A 20,572-nucleotide genomic window follows, 5' to 3' on the forward strand; every position below is an offset into this window, starting at 1 on the left:
ATTTTAGCTATTTTTACCACTTTTGAGCAAAATTGTCCTTGCGTTGTGAAAAAAGGCTTCAAAAGTGGTTGTAAATGTGTGAATCAATAACTACCTCCCACTGACAAGGCTCATTCGCTACATACGATGCCGAGACTCAATTTCCCACAATGCTCTAGTCACGCCGTGCTTCACTCGTACGTCACGGCTGCTTCCTTCCGCCTCTTCCGTCTCTACCGCCAGCTGCGTGGTTTAGCAGCGTTAGCTAGCCGGCAACACATTCTCCTTTTCCACTCCGATACCTTACGAGTTTGGACTGATAACTGACATCATGTCATACCACGAAGAGGAAGAGACAGCGGTCAGTACACGCGTGGGTTTCTTCCATAAAATAATAAAGCTTTAGTTATAATAGCTATGACACGCTTGTTAGCGGTCCGCTATGTGGCCGTGTAGCTGCCTTTACTCCACTACAACAGTAGTAACCGATGAGCTAGCATGATATTAAGGGTTGTTGTTGCATTGTTTTTAAAATAAGAGACAGCAAAAAAATAACACAAAAGTTCCCGTAAAAACCACTCGGTGTGATTTAGAAGATGATAATGTTTAGTGATAATGTAGATGATAATGTTTCGTTTAAAACATGCTAACTTTATGCTGCCTGCTTGTCTGACTCATCTGTTTCCTCGCAGTACGATCCGTACGCCTATCCCAACGACTATGATCTTCACACGGGTTAGTGTGCACGCATTTATCCTTTTTATGTGAATGTTTGAGATGTGTGGACTCGTTGTGGTGTCCACTAGTTGTAAAGACAACACAAGCCAATAGCTGGAGTCATCACAACACTGAGTTAAGATGTGTTGTCGTCACCTCCTCCTCCTCATCCTCATCCTCCCTCCTCTTTGCAGGTGACCCTAAGGCGGACCTGGCCTATGAGAGGCAGTACGAGCAGCAGACCTACCACGTCATCCCCGAGGTGATCAAGAACTTCCTGCAGTATTTCCACAAAACCATCTCCGACCTGATCGACCAGAAGGTTTACGAGCTGCAGTCCAACCGCGTGTCCAGCGAGAGCATCGAGCAGAAGATCTACGAGATCCAGGATGTTTACGAGAACAGGTAAACCTCGTTTCTCTGTGCGGACGCCCCTGTCCCCCCCCTGAGGCTGCCTCCCTCACCGGAGACAGACATTGGACGTAGATCTCACTTGCCTTATTTTGTTCCCGTTCAGCTGGAACAAGTTGACCGACCGTTTCTTCAAGAACTCTCCCTGGCCGGAGGCTGAGGGCATCGCGTCTCTTGTCGGCAACGGTGAGAGTGAAGCCCGTCACCTGTTGGGTTTCTGCCTTTGCATGAAATGTCATCATTTGTAGTAATTGTCTAATTCTTGAGCTGCTTCTTAAAACACAACACGTGAACCACTGATCTCATAAGCTGGTATGATTTATACATTTATTAATTGACGGACCTCATCATCTATTTTTGGGCGGCTACACACGGTTATTTCCAGCAGTTATTCCAGCATTTTCCACATTATAATTCAATATTTATGCAGTCGAGACTTAATTAGCTGTTGTTTACTGTATTATTGTGTGATTTTGTTCCATTAAGTAGCATTGATTAAGTGTGATTGGCCTCTTAACAGTTTCTCCTAATTGTATTTGGAAATATAGCGGTATTCATTCATGCAAATGTTTGCTTACACCAACTTAGAGCATAACATCAATGGAAATCTACGTTATTTAATTTTGTGGGTCTCTGCATGAATTATGAAACTGTGGGGTGCCGATACCGTACACTTGTCTGAAAAACAGCAGATATGGACACAACGACATCGACTCCCAGGAACTGAAACCAAAAACTGGAGGTCAATATTAATATTCTGATGCTTTGATGTACAAACTGTTGCAGCCCTGCAGGTTTTACACACACAGTCAATGGTTTTACAGCGCTGTGATGAATGAGATCTCACCTGCATAGCTCAGCTTTTCCTTTTTTTTTTTTACACTCTGTTATGTTCTGCAGATGCCGTGTTCCTGATCCTCTATAAGGAACTCTATTACAGACACATCTACGCTAAAGTCAGCGTAAGTAACCAATACCCCGCGTGAACGTGAACTGTGTAAAGTGTGTAACGTTTCCGGTATTTTGTTCTAAATGTAGTTTTCTGTGTAACCAGGGTGGACCAACTCTGGACCAGAGGTTTGAGTCATACTACAATTACTGCAACCTCTTCAACTACATCCTCAGTGAGTGTCCTGAAGATTTCTCTAACCTGTGGTGTATTAATGTGAAATATCAGCCAATGACAGAGCGGTGATCTGATGTTCTGATGTTTGTGACTGTGAATAGACGCTGATGGACCAGCCCCCTTGGAGCTGCCAAACCAGTGGCTTTGGGACATAATTGATGAGTTCATCTATCAGGTATCTGCTTTTAAATGTGTCCTTAGTTAATAAGATGCTAGTATGAGTGGTTGAGGTCAGATAGAAGCTGCATCAGTACCAGATGGGGTATATATTAAACAATGCTCATACTCTACAGTGGTTGTTTAGTTACTGATCATTCAAATATCATCAGTCCATAGAAAATTTGTTAAAACTCTGCTGACAGATGTGCACTCTTCCCATTTCAGTTCCAGTCCTTCAGTCAGTACCGCTGTAAGACGGCCAAGAAGTCAGAGGAGGAAATTGAGTTCCTGAGGAACAACCCAAAGATCTGGAACGTCCACAGTGTCCTCAACGTTCTCCACTCCCTGGTGGACAAGAGCAACATTAACCGTCAGCTCGAGGTCTACACCAGCGGAGGTAAACAACGACGCTCTGGAGACGGAAAGGAGAAAATACTGATGATTTCTGAATTCATAATTTTGTGGTGTCGGACTTCAGCCAAGCCTGATCTTCTGTAGTTATTTATTTTAGACTGCTATGTGGTAGAAGTTTCATCTGGAAAATGAAGCCACAAATTTATAAATTATGCAATCATCATCATATACAAGAAGAATCAAGAAAGTATAAAGTGATCTCAGCGGGTAGGTTGTTAACCTGTCATCTGTTGTCGTGGTGCAGGAGACCCAGAGAGCGTGGCTGGAGAATATGGACGTCACTCCCTGTACAAGATGTTGGGTTACTTCAGTTTGGTTGGACTCCTGAGGCTTCACTCTCTGCTCGGTGACTATTACCAGGCCATCAAAGTCCTGGAGAACATCGAGCTCAACAAGAAGGTGAGGTGCTCAGCGTGGAGAATGATATCCTCCTCTACCAGTAATGAGAGGATTACGTCATCTTCATTATTGTTTTGCTCCCCGTCTTTTCAGAGTATGTACTCCCGTGTGCCCGAGTGTCAGATCACCACATATTACTACGTGGGCTTCGCCTACCTGATGATGAGGCGCTATCAGGACGCCATCCGAGTCTTCGCCAACATCCTGCTCTACATCCAGAGGACGAGGAACATGTTCCAGAGGTCGACGTATAAATATGAAATGGTCAGTTTGGACTATTTGAATGTGTTCTGTGATGATTGCATAATAAGTAATCAGTGTCATTGATGGAACTGATGTCAAAATTCTTTCTTATTTTTAGATTAACAAACAAAATGAGCAGATGCACGGCCTGCTGGCCATCGCCCTCACCATGTACCCCATGCGCATCGACGAGAGCATCCACACTCAGCTGAGGGAGAAATACGGAGACAAGATGCTGCGAATGCAAAAAGGGTGAGAGAGACATTCATCAGCTTGTGTTGGATCAGTTGTTGCAGATCACTGTCAGTAACACCAGCTGACATGTTTCATGTTACCTTTTCCATGCCAGAGATCTGCAGGTGTTTGAGGAGCTGTTCAGCTTCGCCTGCCCCAAGTTCTTGTCTCCCGTGGTGCCAAACTACGACAACGTGCACCCCAACTACCACAAAGAGCCGTTCCAGCAGCAGCTCAAGGTCTTTGCTGAGGAGGTGCAGCAGCAGGCCCAGCTCTCCACCATCCGGAGGTAGGTCATGCCACATTTATGAGTGTGTAGCATAGTGATCGTAGTCCATTTGGTTTGGAAGAGTTTTAAAATCCTCAGATGGATTCTTTACATATACAGAATTTCTTGCATGTCGTTCGAAATTGCACCGAGGCGGCACATGAAGGCTCATTTATGATGACGTGAATGTATGAATCGAATCAAAATCAAATTCATTCAATGAATCCAGCCCTTGTGTTATGTTGTTAATTTTAATTTACATGTAACTGGTTGACTTGTATGCATCTATTCATGTCCTCTAAGTCAGTGGTCCCCCCACACACTTGTATCTAAGAAAAGCCCCCACCCCATACAGCCTAATATTTAATATCGGTTATTATTATTTTAACTATTTTTAAGTCCTTTGATGGCAGTTAGGACACATTTTCCTAGCTTCATAAATTTACTCTCCATATCTCTGACAACAGTGACTTGGATGAAAAATGAGGCTTAGATGATGCCTTCGTGAAAACTCGGAAATTTCAGATTTCCGATATAACTCATAGTTATATGAGAGTTAACTCAGAGGAGAAAAATTAAGTTTGTTATACTGCCATTTTGTATTTAGGAAGCAGACAACTCAGAGCTCATTTATTGCAGCATAAGCTGTAGCTGGATCTCAACCAAGCTTCCCAAGAGCCACCCCCACCCTACTTCTGATGGGCTAATGACGTTAGCTTGGAGAAGGAAAGCTGCGTAATGTGAATATTTTAAGCCCTGCGTATTGTACATGTAGGGAGACGCACGCAACACTCCTTAAAAACTGGTGAATTGGGGAAACAGTTGGGAACCACTGCTCTAAGTCACCATGTGTCCTTGCAGCTTCTTGAAGCTCTACACCACCATGCCGGTGGCTAAGCTGGCAGGATTCCTGGACATGACGGAGCAGGAGTTCCGTATCCAGCTGCTCGTCTTCAAACACAAGATGAAGAACCTGGTGTGGACCAGCGGCATCTCAGCCCTGGACGGGGAGTTCCAGTCTGCCTCTGAGGTCGACTTTTACATCGACAAGGTGACTGTGCTGCTCATGGCTTTTCTATATTGGTCTAACGTGTCTAATCATCTGTGTCTGGCTGGTTTGGATTCACAGTCCTGCTCACTTAGATAACATGTATAGAACAGTAGGCGGGAAAATAAAAGTTGTTCTTGGCGTCTCCTTCACAGGACATGATCCACATTGCCGACACTAAAGTTGCTCGTCGGTACGGAGACTTTTTCATCAGACAGATCCACAAATTTGAGGAGGTCAGTACTGATCTACGACTAAGATTGGAAAGTGCAGAGTTGCGCACCTTTTTTTTTTTTTTAAGTCCTCTGTTTAAATCTGAATGTAAGTTTAAAATCCCTCTCACCCTACAGCTGAACAGGACACTGAAGAAGATGCCAGCCACCGGTGCCACTGCGACAGCAGGAAGCGCCACGAGCCGATGACTCTGACCAGCAGCAGAGGAGAAGATTTAAAGGGACGGAGTCCTCTGTCCTTTTGGTCTACTTCAGGTTTTTTGACAGCTATTATTGATGAAGTTTTCTATGTAACCTGGTAACAATAAAAGGATGGAGTGGAGTGCTAACAGTGATGACTTCTTCGTTTTCTTTCCCCCAATACCTTCGAGGTGTTTACTCTAAATAACCACTAGGTGGCAGTATTTAGATAGCTGTCTCTGCCTCTGATTAGTGCTGTCAGATCAGCTGACAGGGCCCTTTTTGTGTGGAGTTTGTGCGTGCATGTTCACCCTGTGTTTGCGTGGGTACTCCAGCTTCCTCCCACCATCCGAAAACATGCTCATTAGGTTACTTGGTGATTCTGTGCAGGTTGTAAACCGGCTCTCGCCCAATCACAGCTGGGACAGTCGTAACTGTCACCGTTATTGGTTCCCAGATTCTCAGACCCTGCAGCACAATTTCTCCCATCGTCCCACTGATTTGAGGTCAAAGGCTGTTGCATATTTTTTATTATCACATGTCATCCCACAACATTTCCCAACACATATCTCAAAGCTGGTGACAGTAATGACGGAAAAATAAAAAGTTACAAAATGGGAATATAAAAAAAATCTTTTTTTCTTTTTTTTTTTCCAGAACACACCACTCATCATATAAAGAAAAACAGAACAACATACAGTGTGTCACCATAGCACAATATACACATACTCAGACATCCAGAATTACTCCCTACCTGTTTTGGTAAGCCAGCATTTTTCTTCAAAAATATCTTTTAAATTCCATCACATTTTTCTAGAAAATAAAAAAATAAAGCAAACGTTGCTCATTTTGAGCATGACTTATACTCCCTCAGGTGGCAGTGTAAAGTCTCTGTGGGCACAATGCCATCTTTATTCCCATAAAAAAATCTAAGTCATATTTTTTCCATCTCTAAGTCTTCACCTTTAATGCCTTTATTATCAAATGTCTCGTAAAACTTTTTTTTCTCTTTTCTTTTTGTGCTGTTTCAGACAATGTTCAATCTCCTCCCACCATCTTTAATCAAAGTCTTTCACACATGTAAATAAGTCTCCTTTCACATGACTGACACCGTCACACTAAACACGGAGACCGAGACAAGGGTCTGAATGTCCACTGCCGCCCTCCACAGTGTAGAGTTCTGTTCTTTTGCTAAATACTGCTCTGTCATCAAAGTGTCATCAAAATCAATAATGGCAAGACCTCCTGTACGGTGGAAACTCCCCCATGTGAGCATTATTTGTCCGGATCGAAACGTTCCTCAAGAATTCCCCACAACAAAATGAATCTATTATCGCTAAAAGAAAAGCCTCCCCCTCCCACACTGATTGCATCATCTTGCGAAAAGAAAGAACATAAAGAGTTTCCTCGAGTGTCCCGTTGATGGCCATCTGCTGGTCTGAGTGTGTGCATCTTCATTTTTTTTTTTTTTTTTTTTTTAGTGTGTGTATTTGTGTTTGTGTGAGTGTCTGCAGTCCAGGCATGACTTCAAAAGGATTAGTGGGAATGAGGCACCTTTTGACGATTTTGAGGTCATGGTTCAACAAGCTTCTCCCACGGGGAGGCTTAGTCCCTCTTTTTACTCAGCTCTTTGGATGAAAGTCGATGACACCAGTTGTTGTTTTTTTTTGTTTTTTTTTGTCTTCCTGAAGACAAGAGCCCTGCTCGGGACTACCGTTCTGAAGCACCCAACATGGGACCATCTTCAACTGAATATCCACCCAAACCAACCCAGTGGTGAGTGGGGTCTGCTAGCACTGATGCACTGAGGTCGGCAGATGAGGTTCCCTAGACTACACACACTCCTCCTCCAGTCCTTCCCAGCCTTGTCAGGCTGACGATGTGGAGGCGCACAAGGACACACACGAGTCATGGTTGCGCTCAGACCAGCGAGGCCTCGGCTAGTCATAACTCTGTGATCTCCAGGGGACTCTCTGACAGGGTGTCCCCGTCCTTGTGGCGGTGCATCGGGGTGGACTTGGCCGACTCTGTGCGGGCGTTGCGTTCAGAGTACAGCCCCCCGTCGGCGTTCAGCGCCTCCAGAGAACGCGCCAGGGCCCGCTGGTCGTCCTCCGGCAGGCTGTTGAGGTCCGAGGTCAGGAGGGTTCCCGTGCTGCCGTGGACCACGTGCACGCCTTCAGGCCCCTTCAGCTCCACGGGGAGCTTGTGCTTGAAGCGCAGAGGGCCGTGACCTCCGCCCATGCCGAGGTGCTCGTCCTCGTCGTCATCCATGTCACTCTGGATGAGCTGTGGGAGGACAGGGTGGGTGAATAAAGCTCCTGATTAATAGCGTGTTGATAAAATGCACAAGGTTGACAATATTAGAGCAGATTTGCAATAGATAAGTTTGAGAAAAAGCTGGAAAGGGGTAAAACCAGTGAAAGGAAAAGATTCAGGAGAGAAATCACTGCAAAGCAACAACTTGGAAAAGAAGTGAGACAATAATTAAATAGTTTAGTAGATTTCATGGCAGGCCTGGTTAAACTGAGGCAATTCTTAGTGTCAACCTCTGACAGGGGATTGTCTAAATTTTAGTCTGGTTCCAAACAGCTGAGACAGCAGAGGCAGTGAGAAGGCGCCACGTCAGAGCAGCAGACCAGATGTCAGAAAGAGAAATCAAAGGAATGCAGGACGATTCTCCAGAGGTGGCAGACAGGAACAGCAGCAGCAGGTACAGACAGACCATCTGTTACTCTGAGCCCACCTCAGTGACTGATGAGTGATCCCCCTGGCTAGTGGACACGTTGACGAGTCGTGCTGCAAAGAGCGTTTTTAGCCTCAGGTAGTCGTCCAGGACCACCTTGAGCAGGGAACCCTGACAGGATGGCAGTTTGGATCAAACACAATCAACCTTACAGAAGCGCACTGTTAGAGTATTCAGAAATAACAATCCACAACAGGAACGTCTAGCTAGGTCACAGAGTTTCAGACTCCTGAAGTCTTTGGGTTCTCCCTCTTTGTTTTTCTTGGAGGGGTTCATAAATTACACCCCCCTGACTTCGTTGTTTTGATTAAGATGGAAGGAGAGAGTGCATGACCGCCAAAAGCTGTGGCTTAGACATGTTTGTCCTTATATGGCCGTGCAGGAGTCTCACCTTGATAGGCCCCTCTCTCATAATCTGGCCCAGTTTAGCAATGTTGTCGTACTCTTGAATGGCTGCTCTCAGGTAACGATCGTCATCCGGCTTCGCTTGAGGCTCTCGGCCAAATGTGCCCTGTGAGGACAACGCCAAGATGAGACCAGTGAGAGGCTGCTCTTGTTTTAATGTGTCAAACGGCAAATAAAGCCACGGTGAAATGTACAATTTTACCTCAGAGCATTAAAATCTATTGTCATAAAATATACAGTAAATGAAGCGGGTTAATGTCGGTACTGACGTGGGTGCGTGCAGGGCTGTTCCACAGGTCCGTTATCTCACTCAGGTTCTCGGGCAGGTCGTCCTCGTGGTCGGCCTGAGCGACCAGCTCCAGATTACGGCAGAACGGGTCCAGCCACACTGGATTAGCCCTGGAGAGGCAAACACATGCATCACTGACTGAGAAGGATGAGTCTCCGCCGGTTGCCTGGCAACTGGCCCAGTAATGACAAAAAAGTGTATTTAACAAAATGTCAAACTCATTATTTAGCATATATACAACTTTTGTCTATTTATTATTTTTTCTTGAAGCCAATGAAAAGCGTGAACTTGACCTTTATACAAAAAAAAAAATAAATGTGTGGTACTTCATAGGGGGTCGCAAAATCTTTGGTTGATTAGACATTTTTTTATATATGTATTTTTTGAAATTTCCCCCACAAATTAATTTTTTTTTAAATACACATTAACATGAATCCAACATATTTTAGTAAACTGATTAGGGATAGCTTAACAGTGAATGCAAAATGATGATAATGTATATTTATAAACAGCACTAGGCCAAGTTTTGTATAGAATCTACATAATAAGTAGGGGGGTCCCTACTTAATCTCTCATCAGTTTGAAAAACGCTGAAGACACCTGGTTTAATGTGTGCTGTGAAAGGGAAGCTGATATCTCACCCCTCAAAAGAGTACTTGTTAGTATTAGGCATGTCCAGGATGTCCATTAGACCCTGATTACCTGGAGAGGTAGAGGGAAAATAATTGCACCAGAAAAACAGGTTCAAGTGAAGTCATATTTTGATCTGTACGAAGCCACATCCTGAAGAACAAGTTGATGGGGCTGTCCCGATCTGAAGCTGCCTACCTGTTGATCCTGCAACAATTGCTTTTAGTTTCCGCTGGTGTCTGCAGCACATAGAAAAACACGTCATGAGTAGGTGAAGGTGGTGATTCACGGATACAAACACGCTACATGACTAAGCAGATGTTAAACAGATCAAAATAAATCTGTACAAACACAGGTCTGCTGACGGATTCTTACACTTTGCGATAATGCCAGTTCATTGTGACAAACAAAATTCCCGCCAGGCACAGCAGCACAGCCAGGATGATGATGACCAGCTGTGAGACAAACAAAGTAGGAGAACTTAAAGCATCAAAACAAAATGACATCCAAAACCACTGTCAGCTACGCAGACCTGCAGTGTGGAGATATCGTCAGGCAGTTTGTCACCAATGGCAGGCTGGACGTCCACAACGTTGTACTTTCTGAACAGGTTTCTCAGCTGCTCCTTGTTCTCATCAATCATCTGGATAACCCTGCAAACACAAAACACCAGGACAGAGGAACTCACCATGGGGCACAGTCCATGCCCCGTAGAGCTTACACATGGAAGATGTCTGTCTAACCAAGTCATTAATGTGCATGGTATCTGTGTTAGCACATAGCATTTAGACTTAAAGTGCAAGTTAATTAATGAAGGTATAAAAGACCTTTCAACGTCCAGGATGGTGTTGGTCTGATTGTTGACAACGTGGATGAGCATGTCAGTCTGAGCATAGTTTACTCTGCCCTTCTTGTCCACATGGAACTGAATAATAAGAGAGTGAAACAAAGATGTCAGACATTTATACAATACATGACAAAAGCTGAATTAAAGCATTGCACTAAAAAAAACCCAACCTGTATGTCATCTAAGTTGACAATAGCACCAGTGATGTTGGACAGCAGGTTGATGAAGTCTTCCTGGTTTTCTCGAACCAAATCAGGTATCTCATTAAACACTATCTTGACCCTCTGGTCGTCCCGGAGAATATAAATATTCACGTTAGTGGTTGTACAGTGTCCTGCAAGATCGCAGGCCAGAATCTCCAGCTGAAAGTAACCTGGATTATAGGCAGTGAAGAGGTCATAGGTACGAATGATTCCATCTGTCAAACCTGTGAAAGGAGCAAGACGGTGTGTGAAATTCATTTAACAACAAAAGACAATTCTAATTTGACATGAGGGACTATATTCTAAGAACAGGATATATGTACTAGCTTGAGCCAGTGCAGCTTTAAGTTGTTTAAAATGCAATAAACCTACTCATGCAATAAAGTTTTGTACTGTATACTGTATTTACCGATGGTGAAGATACTCCCTACATCCTCACTGCCATTGCTCTGTGACTGGAAGTAGTGGATTGTAAAAATGTGATACTGGACCAAGCTGTTGTTGCCAATGTCATTATCTACAGCCACCACCTTGATGAGGTCTGAGCCCACTTTGGCATTTGCAGCAACTCCTGAAACATAGAGACAGAGGGAGAAGAGTATGTTGGTTTTAAATACAGCTTACAACTGCATGTAAGATTGAATAAAGTATCAGCAAATAAATCAAATTAATAGTAAACACTTGAATTTCAGTACAATGTTTCTAGCTTATAAGGTTGAGCTACTTCCTGTTATGTCTGGAGTCATTTCCTTCAGGTTTTCAACAACTCTCTTTAATTCATTTTAAATCAAAACAATCAAGAGCACAAACATGGAGGAGTAAATTAGACCCTATTGTGCTGCCATAGTGTTAACGTTATATGGGAAACGCTGAGAACAGCCATAGGCCAAACCATGCACAGTACCTGCAGTATACTCTGCCTTAAGGAAGCGTGGTTTCTGGTCATTGATGTCTTCCAGTTCGATAAGGACTTCCAGCAGGCTGGGGTCCCGAGCAGGGTCCAGGGCCTTGGCCCGCAGTGACCTCTGACCCTTGGGAGGAGTCCAGCTCCGGTTGCTGGAAGCCTTGATAATGATGGAGTAGACCGGAATCTCCTCCCGGTCCAGATCCTTGAGCAACTTCAGCTCTCCATCTAGACTCAAGCCAAAGTTTCCATCACTGTTTCCCCCTACAGGAAGAGATGGGAGGGTTCTGCATTCAATCACATAGACCATTAAAAGAATTGGCTTTAAAGAGAAAAGAAAGACGGATGAAGGTATACAAATGTCTTCATTATTCCTCAGCTTTTGAAGTACAGAGGCTTTTATGTGACTAGACAATGGGTACACAATAAAAATAAAAGAGAAACTCTTTATCTTCTTTTCTTCCTATTACATTTTTCACATTTTATACTGGCGAAGGATGCTGTATCACCTGCAATAAAATAGTAGACGATGGCATTGGAGCCCTCATCTGCGTCCACAGCTCTGGTAATGTTCCCCACCCGAGTACCTGGGGGGGAGTGCTCAGGCACTGTCAGCTTCTGGTAAGGCAAGCCGCCACGCTGAGGTGCACAAACACACACACAAATGCTTACCAGCAGCTCTTAAGTATGGATAACCAAATATGGGCATATATACTGAACCTTATACTCACTGGTGGCTTGAGGAAGACAGGTTCATTGTCGTCGATGTCCAACAGCGCCACCTGCAGAGGCTGAGTAGTCTCATAAGGCACAGGCTGACCCATGTCGCGGGCCACGATTATAAGCTGAGAGCGTCGTTTAGTACACAGTTAGAAGGAGAGCACATGTGACCTCATGAGCTACGTAAACTGCAAACACACACAGCTGACTCACGCTAAGGAGGGCCTGTTTCTCTCGGTCCAGTTTCACAGTAGTAGTGATGACTCCGGACGTGGCGTCGATGTGGAAGTTTTCCCAGTCTCTGTTACCTGCTCCTGTCTGCAAGAAGGCATAGCGCACCTCTCCATTTACCCCTTCATCAGAGTCCGTCGCGTGCACCTCAAACACCAGAAGGCCTGGAGGCTGCTCCTACATTCAGAGGAAAGAGAGACAAGTGCGTCAAACAGTAAAGCTTGTGGTTTTCTTTATCATAGTTGTGGTGTTTCGTAAGCCTCTGTTTCAGTACAAGAAGTCCTAACTGTAATAGCCACAAAACACAACAAATCTATTCAAAGAACCACTGAATGTAGGTCAGTAGTATTGGTATTTTATTTTCCCTTTACTGTCTAAAAGTGTCTATAAGGTGAGTGTGTTTGTTAATTTCAGGAAGGCAGAGCATCAAAGGAGTTCAGATTCAATAATCCTTACACAATGAGGATGCTACTATGCAAATTGAGAATATGAGAGACTGATGCAAGACCATCAGAGTACCGTTTGATAACCTGGATAAAACCTAAGTAAGCCTCACAGTTGGATGTTTCCACAAACTAATCAAGTTGCAGTTTGTCACCATTTTACCATGTGAGATTTTGTCATAATTAGCATACAAACTTTAGAGCTATGGCCAAAAAAGGGGGTTTGTGAGGTTATAGCTAGTCCAAATGAAGGTTTTCGGGTAAATCTGATGAAATTCTTCTTTTCCTGATATTCACAAGACTGAAACAAGACTGGGACATAAAGATCAGCAAAACCTCTGTCATCAAATCCATGATGCCAGAAGGTGAATTCAGATACCTCAGAGATATGGATGATGGTTCCATTAGCAGGCCTGACAAACACGGGTCTGTTGTCATTAACATCTATGACCGTGATGATCAGGTCAGCGGTGCCCCACAGAGGCGGACGCCCCTGGTCTGTAGCCACCACGGTGAGGTTGAAACGTTCTGTGGACTGAAGCAGACGTAGAGAACGCACCAGTCCTGTGTTTGGATCCATGTAGAACGCATCTGAAAACCAAAAGGAAAACAGCTGAACCATAACAGGCTCCATACAGGCCCTTTCAAATGTGGGGGACAGTTCTCTCCATCAGTTATGTTTAATTTAATGAAGAATTACATGGTAAATATTTATTGTGCAGCTTTTAGAAATATGAGATGATAATGTAATTGAGTGAATTTATTACATACAGTACGTACTGCGTAAAAGTTTTAGGTTTTAGGTGTGGAACATTTGCTGTAAACTAAGAATATTTTCAAAAATATAAATAATTAATGGTTATTTTCATCAATTTACAAAATGCAAAGTGAGCAAACAATAGAAAAATCTAAATCACATCAATATTTGGTGTTTCTACCCTTTGTCTTCAAACCAGAATCAATCCTCATAGGTACACTTTAGCCCACGAAAAACACATCAAGCTTATTTCCCTTCAAAATCAGAAGATGTCCAGCAGAGCCATCAGCTCAGAACTGGCAGAAACCAGTGGGACTCAAGTACACCCATCTACTCTCTGGAGAAGTCTGGCCAGAAGTGGTCTTCATGAAAGAGTTGCAGCCAAAGTTGTCTGACATGGAAACAAGGCCCAGAGACTCAACTATGCATAAAAACATGGGAACTGGGCTGCAGAAAAGTGACAGCAGGTGCTCTGGACTGATGAGTCAAAATTTGAAACATTCAGCTGTAGCAGAAGGCAGTTTGTTCACCAAAGGCCTGGAGAGTAGTACAATAATGAGTCTCTGCAGACAAAAGTGAAACATGGTGGAGGTTTCTTGTAAGTTTGGGGCTGCATTTCTGCAAATGGAACTGGGGATTTGGTCAGGATTAATGGTTTCCTGAGAAATACAGGCAGATACTTATCGAACATGTAATACTATCAGGGAGGCGTATGATTGGCCCCAAACATACAGCCTAGGTTACTAAGAACTATCTTCAGTGTAAAGAAGAACAAGAAGTCCTGGAAGTGAAGGCATGGCCCCAACAGAGCCCTGATCTCAACATCATGTAGCGTGTCTGGGATTACATGAGTCAGAAGGATTTGAGGAAGTCTACACCCACAGAAGATCTGTGGTTAGTTCTCCAAGATGTTTGGAACAACCTACCAGTGCAAGTGCAAAAACTCTGTGCAAGTGTAACGGGAAGAACTGGAGGCAAAGGGTGGTCGCACCAAATATTGAATTTTTCCCACACCTGCCTTGAACTTTTGTACAGTACTGTATATTTGGTATAAAGTGACCCTACTGAGGCTGTCATTAACATTTTTCATACCTGAACGTCCCACTATGCTATAGAGCACCGCACCGTTCTCTCCTTCATCCAGATCAGTAGCTTTCACTGTAATCACAGACGTGCCACTGGGCTCATTCTCAAATACGCTGGTGTTGTACACTCGCTCTGTAAAGCGCGGCCGATAATCGTTGATGTCGAGAACTGTCACCAGGACCTGAGGTGACATGGAAACATACCAGAAAACGGTTATATTATATTATATATTATATATTATATTCAGGACATGTGGTAGAAAACAAGTGATACATCAGGATGGGCAGTAATACCTTCAGAGTTAGGTCATAAAAGAGAGACGTTATTTTTTATTTCTGTGTTGGTTATGATGACATGAGTGTCTCAACGGTCATTAATACATGGATATCTGTAGTTGACTGACTATGTGTTATTCTTGACTCAACTACACGACATTACAAATTACACAGAATATGAAACTTTGCGTCAAAGACTTAGCCCACTGTTGGTCATTTGTATTTCATTATGGAGTGTGTGTCGAGTAATGTAGAGACCCCCACAACTAGTGTGTGGTCCTACAATCAATCATAGGCCACTTTATTGTAAATTAAGTCACTTCAGCAGTTCTCAGATGACATATGTCACTATGCTGCTGTTGGTCCGGTAAATCTTCACCGGGTCATAGCGAAATTTCACCATAAAAATGTTGTAGGCGGGGGAAACTTCAAAGATTGTTCCTAGACTAAAACAGACCCAGAGACACGTAAAATGGCATGTCCTGTCATGTTTGGGTTTCTTATTGGCACCAGAGTTGAGTAAGTCACTCATATCGTTCCAAACCCTCATTCAAAGAAGATCCCTGTGCGATTACAGTCCATGATCTCTACCTGGACAGAGTTCTCTCGCCTGTTGTTGGAGCTGCCTCCAGGGTTGTCACGGGCGACAGCAGTTAGAGTGTAGTGGTCCTTTGTCTCTCTGTCCAGAGGGGAGAGGATGTAGATCTCTCCCTGGTGCAGAGAAGAATGAATAATTAGGAAGGAAGTACAAGTACTGACTGGGAGCAGAGGCTGTATCAACACATTTATTTGAGACTGTGTTTGTTAAATGGAGCATGGAGGTCAAATACGTAGATTGTCTTTAGGACGCTAAGATGCTTGTTTAAACTTGCACTTCCAGGCAGGATGACGTTGAGGACTGCTAGGAGAGAAAACACAGCAGACTCCTTCTAGCCAGACAAGAATATCTGAAATTTTCTAAAAACAATCGATGGAATTTAAGATTTACTGTAACTGCTCTAAAACCCAATAATATACCTTACAAGAGACAAATTATAAAGCTTTGAGACTGGCAAAGTAAAAGAAGCAGTGTTGTTGTTGTTGTGGGGATGTAGTGGCCAACTTACAGTTGATGGCCTTATGCCAAACTTGCCCTCCCCGTCTACCAGGCTGTACTCAATAGCTGCAAAGAGGCCAGAATCAGCATCTGTAGCATGGACACGAACTATGGTGGTTCCCAAGTCTACATTCTCAAAGACAGGCTCCTACAAGCACAGAAAAAACACGAAGTTAACCCAAGACCATGTAAGATTTATCCAATGATGCAATGATATGCTGCTATGATAATAAGTCTTTAAAGCTTTAGCACCACTTTTTGCAGAACGTATTTCCTGTCGTGGTATATTTAATTTGTATGTTGTAATTTCCTGCCTCATGTTGCGTTTCACTTGAATCACAAGAGTAAGGATATTTGCTGCCAACACAAGCTAAAACAGTCACCGAAAACACTTCCTATTTTTGCAGATCACTTAAAGTTTAACACCTTCAAATTCACTTTTACACGCTGTACTACTCTAATTCATTAGCTGTTGTGGTATGTTTCTAAACATCTCGCTGAGTACCTGATAGGCTGGTTGTAGAAAGACTGGGTTGTTGTCGTTGACATCCACTATACGCAGATAAACGGGCAGTTCAGCCATCCTGGGAGGACTACCATGGTCCTGAGCGCGAATTGTGAAATTCAGCCATTGTACCTGCTCAAAATCCACCGTCTGGTTGGCAACAATCTTACCTGTAAATGTGTAAGAACAAAAGTGACAGTTACAGTTTGGATTCCTCTGTAAGTAGGAATGTATCCTCAGGTCGCAGGTGCATTTTGCTCACTTAGAGCAGCCTACGACAGCTTATTGGTAATCCTACCAGTGGAAGGGTCCTCCAGTCTAACATATCCCCCTCGAGGCAGGTGGAGCAGCTGGTAGATGACTTGGCCGTTGGGTCCTTTATCTGGGTCTACAGCTGACACTGACAGCAGTGTTGTGCCTGGCTGAGCCCCTTCTAAAATCTTCTCAGTGAAGTTGGTGACTCCAAACGGCCGGAAACGAGGGGCGTTGTCGTTTACATCCAACACGTTGATGGTTAGCCTCGCTGCGGGAGGAGAAGATCGTGATGTGACGGAAAGGGAATGAAAGTTAAAAACTAAGTGACTTAGAAAACTGACTTACCGTTGGGAACGCTTCCTGACTTGTCAATGACATCACTGGCATTGTCATGGACAGAAACGATGATCTCAAAAGTAGCCACCAGCTCTCTGTTGAGTGGATTGCGAACAAATACTGCACCTGAAAAATTGACCAAAACACATGCAATTAATTTCCCAAATACAAGAGCCGGTTTATTATTTGTTAGTCAAAATTAAGAGTGTAATATAAAATGTTGTAGATGTCTCACCGGTGTGTAAATCAATGCCAAAGGACTCCTGCAGGCCGTCCACCGGTTTGTTCCCATCATCCTTTGCCTCCACTGAGATGATGTAATACTCAAGTCGGGGATGTAGATCGGGATCCTCAGCAGTCAGCGTGGCTACCACCACACCAGGCGGCGTGGACTCGTTGACGTTTATCATGGTTACAGGTTCTATAAAACGAGGCCGGGAGTCATTGACATCTTCGAGGATTACCGTCAGGGTGGCTGTGCCCGACATGGGGGGTGTGCCCCGATCAGTTGCAATGACGACGAGGCGGTAGGACCCCCGCTCCTCTCTGTCGAGCGTGGCGTTACCCACCAAGACAGCACCAGAGATTGGTTCAACCACAAAGCGGTCCTGAGCGCCGCTTTCCAACCGGTACATCAGCCAGCCATTAGAGCCGGAGTCAGCATCCGTGGCCGACAGCTGAGTCACCACCACACCTGGAAGAGACGATGTGCAGGTTATATTCCTCTCCTGCATCTTTCACTCACAAAAATCATTTGCGCCAGGCCATAAACTCACCAGTGGGGCTGTTCTCAGGGAGGCGGACGCTGAAACTGGATGGGCTGAAGACAGGAGGGTTGTCATTCTGATCCAGGATTGTAACTGAGAGAGGGACACTGTTGTTCAAGCCTCCTACGTCCACCCCAACCAGAAACAGCTCTACCCGGGGCTCCTGAAACGCCTCACGATCCAACCTCGCTCCCTGACGCACATATATCACACCTGGAGGCAGATGCAAACACATTAACACTTCCATTGCAGTTTCCATTTTCTTCTCCGTTGACTTGATTAAGAGACGTTAGGGTACCAGTATCTGCGTCCACGGTGAAGAGGTCCACTCTCGCGCCAAGCAGGTGGTATCTGACCACAGCATTAGGTCCAATGTCCTTGTCCTCAGCCAGAACCGGCCCATTTAAAACAGTTACAGTGCTTCCTAAAGGACAGATGTACACAACAACGATGGAGAGTTCAGAATTACAATACTGATGAAGAATTCAAGGTATGTACTGCCAAATAGTGCTGGTACCACCAAGAAGACACCAGCTAACTAGCCTAGCCAACAGCAGCAGGTAAGGTAATTAGGTAATTAATTGCTAGAGGAAAACTCTGGTTACATATTAGTGTATGTGGTGAACAAATTCAATTTAATAGTTCTTGGGTCAGTCACAAAAAAAGCTGTCCATTCTCATATCTCACCTATTCACTTGCAAAGTTCAAAAACCTAACCTCAACATAGGTTCTGTGTAAACAAAGCCAGGAAGTGGTGAAGAAAGTGTTGCATCCAGACAGACTGGTACTCTGTGCAGCATTTAAACATTGACACACACACACACAAACACACACACGCAAACACACTTGAATGCTACCTGCTGCAGAGTTTTCAGTGATTTCAGCCCTGTAGCTGGTCCTGGTAAAAACAGGCCTGTTGTCATTCTCATCCAAAATGGTGATTATCAGGAGGTCTGAATCCTGGTGTTGTGCAAAGATGGACAAAGAGGAAATTAGAAGAGGAAATAATTACACAAAGAGCAGAGGAAAATGAGATGATGAGATGATCAGCCCCCGAAGAAGCAAATTACTAGAGCACTGCTGCAGAGAGGTCGGAATAAGCTTTTGCAGCAGTTGCACTGTGCAAAAACCAACAAGTTCAGAGGTTTGCTTCAGAGCTTTCCTACACGTCTTGTGGGTGACTGAGTGGCTCTGGTGTTTTTGTTTTAAGTGCTATGCATCAGATCATTACTGATAAGATGCAGGCTTTTACAAGCCACATAAGATTATTTTTATCTCCACTCCACCATCAAATCATCCTTTGCCCAGTCTGTTTATTGCATTTCTTGTCTCAAGTAAATCTATTTTTCACACCTGTCTAAATATAGCAGGCGAGACAGATCCTCCTTTCTCTGTTTGTCTTAGTTTTCAGTCCCTTCTTTTTCTTTCCTTCCTCTTTCCACTTGTCTTAGAACTAGCTCGTGTCCTGTCAATAAAAAATCTTATGTTGCTCTGCCTAAAACAATGAGTTATGGGCTGGGTGGAGCACAGTATAGCAACAGATCTGTAGATGAAGAGAGAAAACTTGCAACAGACGAGTAGAGGAAAATTAGATCACCCTGCGAGCGATGCGGGGGTTCTCCGGATTGTCTTTGACGGTGATGGTGAGCCTGTACTCAGCCACTCGCTCTCTGTCCAGCGGCCTGTTCACCTGCACCACACCTGTCTAACACGCAGCGAGGAGCAGGAAGTAAACATGTGTTTAAAGATTCACAAGTATCACATACAGCACATCCTGTAACATGGCCATCAAGTCAATGAGGCTGTAATCATCAGTATTTTGCAGCCAACTGTAGCTGAAAGCCTAGTTATGGCTGATGCCAGTCATGATTCCCCTTTTAACACCCAATGCCACTTTTACCACTTCAGTATTTTTTTTTTTTTTCTCACTGTGTCATTGATGTAGAAGGCTCCATCTTGGTTGCCAGCGGTGATGTTGTAAGTGAGAAGAGCATTGCGCCCACTGTCTGCATCTCGCGCTCGCACCCTGGCCACAGAGGTGTGTATGGGGGCACCTTCGCTCACACTCGTGTTGTAAGGCAGGTTAAGGAGGACTGGGTCGTTGTCATTGATATCCAGGACATAGACCCCCACCACCACCTGAGGAGAGCAAAGGTCAACTTTAAAAAAAAAAAAAATAAATAAATGAATAAAAGATCTAGTTCAGGCCTGTTCACAAGCTTTTTTTTTTCTAAACTCTTTAAAAATAATATAAGAAGATGAATTTGTGCCACACAACTTCTTATACTTTAAAATAAGCACAATTTAAATTGCATATACTGTATATTTGAATTAAACAGAAAAATAATGGGTTTATAGAGTTTCACAAACATTTACTATTTGGAAATTTAATAGTTCTTTTTGCAGCTAGTGTGCACGCAAGTCATACAGAAGTGGAGCTCATAAGATATGTTCAAGAGGATATGGTGAAAGTCCGCTTGCGTGTGCGAATGCGTACCGAGCTGTTGCGAGACGGTGTTCCCAGATCTCTGGCTGTGACGGTGATATTGTAGAAGGCCGTCGTCTCTCTGTCCAGCTCTACATCCTTCCTCACCCGAAGCTCTCCTTCCACGGGAGAAACCATGAACTCATCTGGCGTAAAGACACAGAAAGGAGCTCAGAGATACACA

The 20,572-nt window shown here is 44.0% G+C and overlaps 2 protein-coding genes across 6 annotated transcripts in view; one reads left to right on the plus strand and one right to left on the minus strand.

The window, feature by feature from the left end:
• Positions 1-195: 195 nt before the first annotated feature.
• LOC125018426 (eukaryotic translation initiation factor 3, subunit 6 interacting protein) lies at positions 196-5,562 on the plus strand. Of its 2 annotated transcripts, none has more exons than XM_047602295.1 (15): positions 196-340; positions 672-714; positions 891-1,101; positions 1,214-1,293; positions 2,008-2,069; positions 2,162-2,231; positions 2,335-2,408; positions 2,618-2,789; positions 3,051-3,205; positions 3,299-3,469; positions 3,567-3,700; positions 3,798-3,971; positions 4,812-5,001; positions 5,154-5,234; positions 5,349-5,562. In XM_047602295.1, the coding sequence occupies exons 1-15, from the start codon at positions 311-313 to the stop codon at positions 5,418-5,420; spliced, it is 1,719 nt and encodes a 572-aa protein (XP_047458251.1). In that variant the 5' UTR covers positions 196-310; the 3' UTR covers positions 5,421-5,562. The 2 variants fall into 2 exon arrangements, with proteins under 2 accessions (XP_047458251.1, XP_047458250.1); XM_047602294.1 differs by having other exon boundaries at positions 203-352.
• A 362-nt stretch (positions 5,563-5,924) lies between these two features.
• The window catches only part of cdh23 (cadherin-related 23), a 156,389-nt gene continuing 141,741 nt past the window's right edge, over positions 5,925-20,572 (minus strand). For 2 of the 4 annotated variants that reach the window (XM_047602291.1, XM_047602290.1), the window contains exons 41-69: positions 20,401-20,534; positions 19,833-20,042; positions 19,501-19,608; positions 18,761-18,863; positions 18,202-18,327; positions 17,913-18,116; positions 17,372-17,830; positions 17,146-17,262; positions 16,844-17,068; positions 16,546-16,715; positions 16,051-16,188; positions 15,536-15,655; positions 14,676-14,850; positions 13,206-13,417; positions 12,366-12,560; positions 12,164-12,277; positions 11,942-12,071; positions 11,433-11,696; positions 10,938-11,099; positions 10,496-10,752; positions 10,306-10,403; positions 10,011-10,131; positions 9,854-9,933; positions 9,677-9,717; positions 9,490-9,550; positions 8,829-8,958; positions 8,546-8,665; positions 8,155-8,265; positions 5,925-7,697 (exon numbers count right to left, since the gene is read on the minus strand). In XM_047602291.1, coding sequence (XP_047458247.1) covers positions 7,356-7,697; positions 8,155-8,265; positions 8,546-8,665; positions 8,829-8,958; positions 9,490-9,550; positions 9,677-9,717; positions 9,854-9,933; positions 10,011-10,131; positions 10,306-10,403; positions 10,496-10,752; positions 10,938-11,099; positions 11,433-11,696; positions 11,942-12,071; positions 12,164-12,277; positions 12,366-12,560; positions 13,206-13,417; positions 14,676-14,850; positions 15,536-15,655; positions 16,051-16,188; positions 16,546-16,715; positions 16,844-17,068; positions 17,146-17,262; positions 17,372-17,830; positions 17,913-18,116; positions 18,202-18,327; positions 18,761-18,863; positions 19,501-19,608; positions 19,833-20,042; positions 20,401-20,534 — 4,727 coding nt within the window. In that variant the 3' untranslated portion in view covers positions 5,925-7,355. Of the gene's footprint in view, positions 7,698-8,154; positions 8,266-8,545; positions 8,666-8,828; positions 8,959-9,489; positions 9,551-9,676; positions 9,718-9,853; positions 9,934-10,010; positions 10,132-10,305; positions 10,404-10,495; positions 10,753-10,937; positions 11,100-11,432; positions 11,697-11,941; positions 12,072-12,163; positions 12,561-13,205; positions 13,418-14,675; positions 14,851-15,535; positions 15,656-16,050; positions 16,189-16,545; positions 16,716-16,843; positions 17,069-17,145; positions 17,263-17,371; positions 17,831-17,912; positions 18,117-18,201; positions 18,328-18,760; positions 18,864-19,500; positions 19,609-19,832; positions 20,043-20,400; positions 20,535-20,572 lie in introns of those variants that run through there. The other 2 variants (XM_047602292.1, XM_047602293.1) reach the window with 2 other exon arrangements.

Source organism: Mugil cephalus, chromosome 13 (genome assembly GCF_022458985.1).
Source record: "Mugil cephalus isolate CIBA_MC_2020 chromosome 13, CIBA_Mcephalus_1.1, whole genome shotgun sequence".
NCBI classification, from domain to species: Eukaryota; Metazoa; Chordata; class Actinopteri; order Mugiliformes; family Mugilidae; genus Mugil; species Mugil cephalus.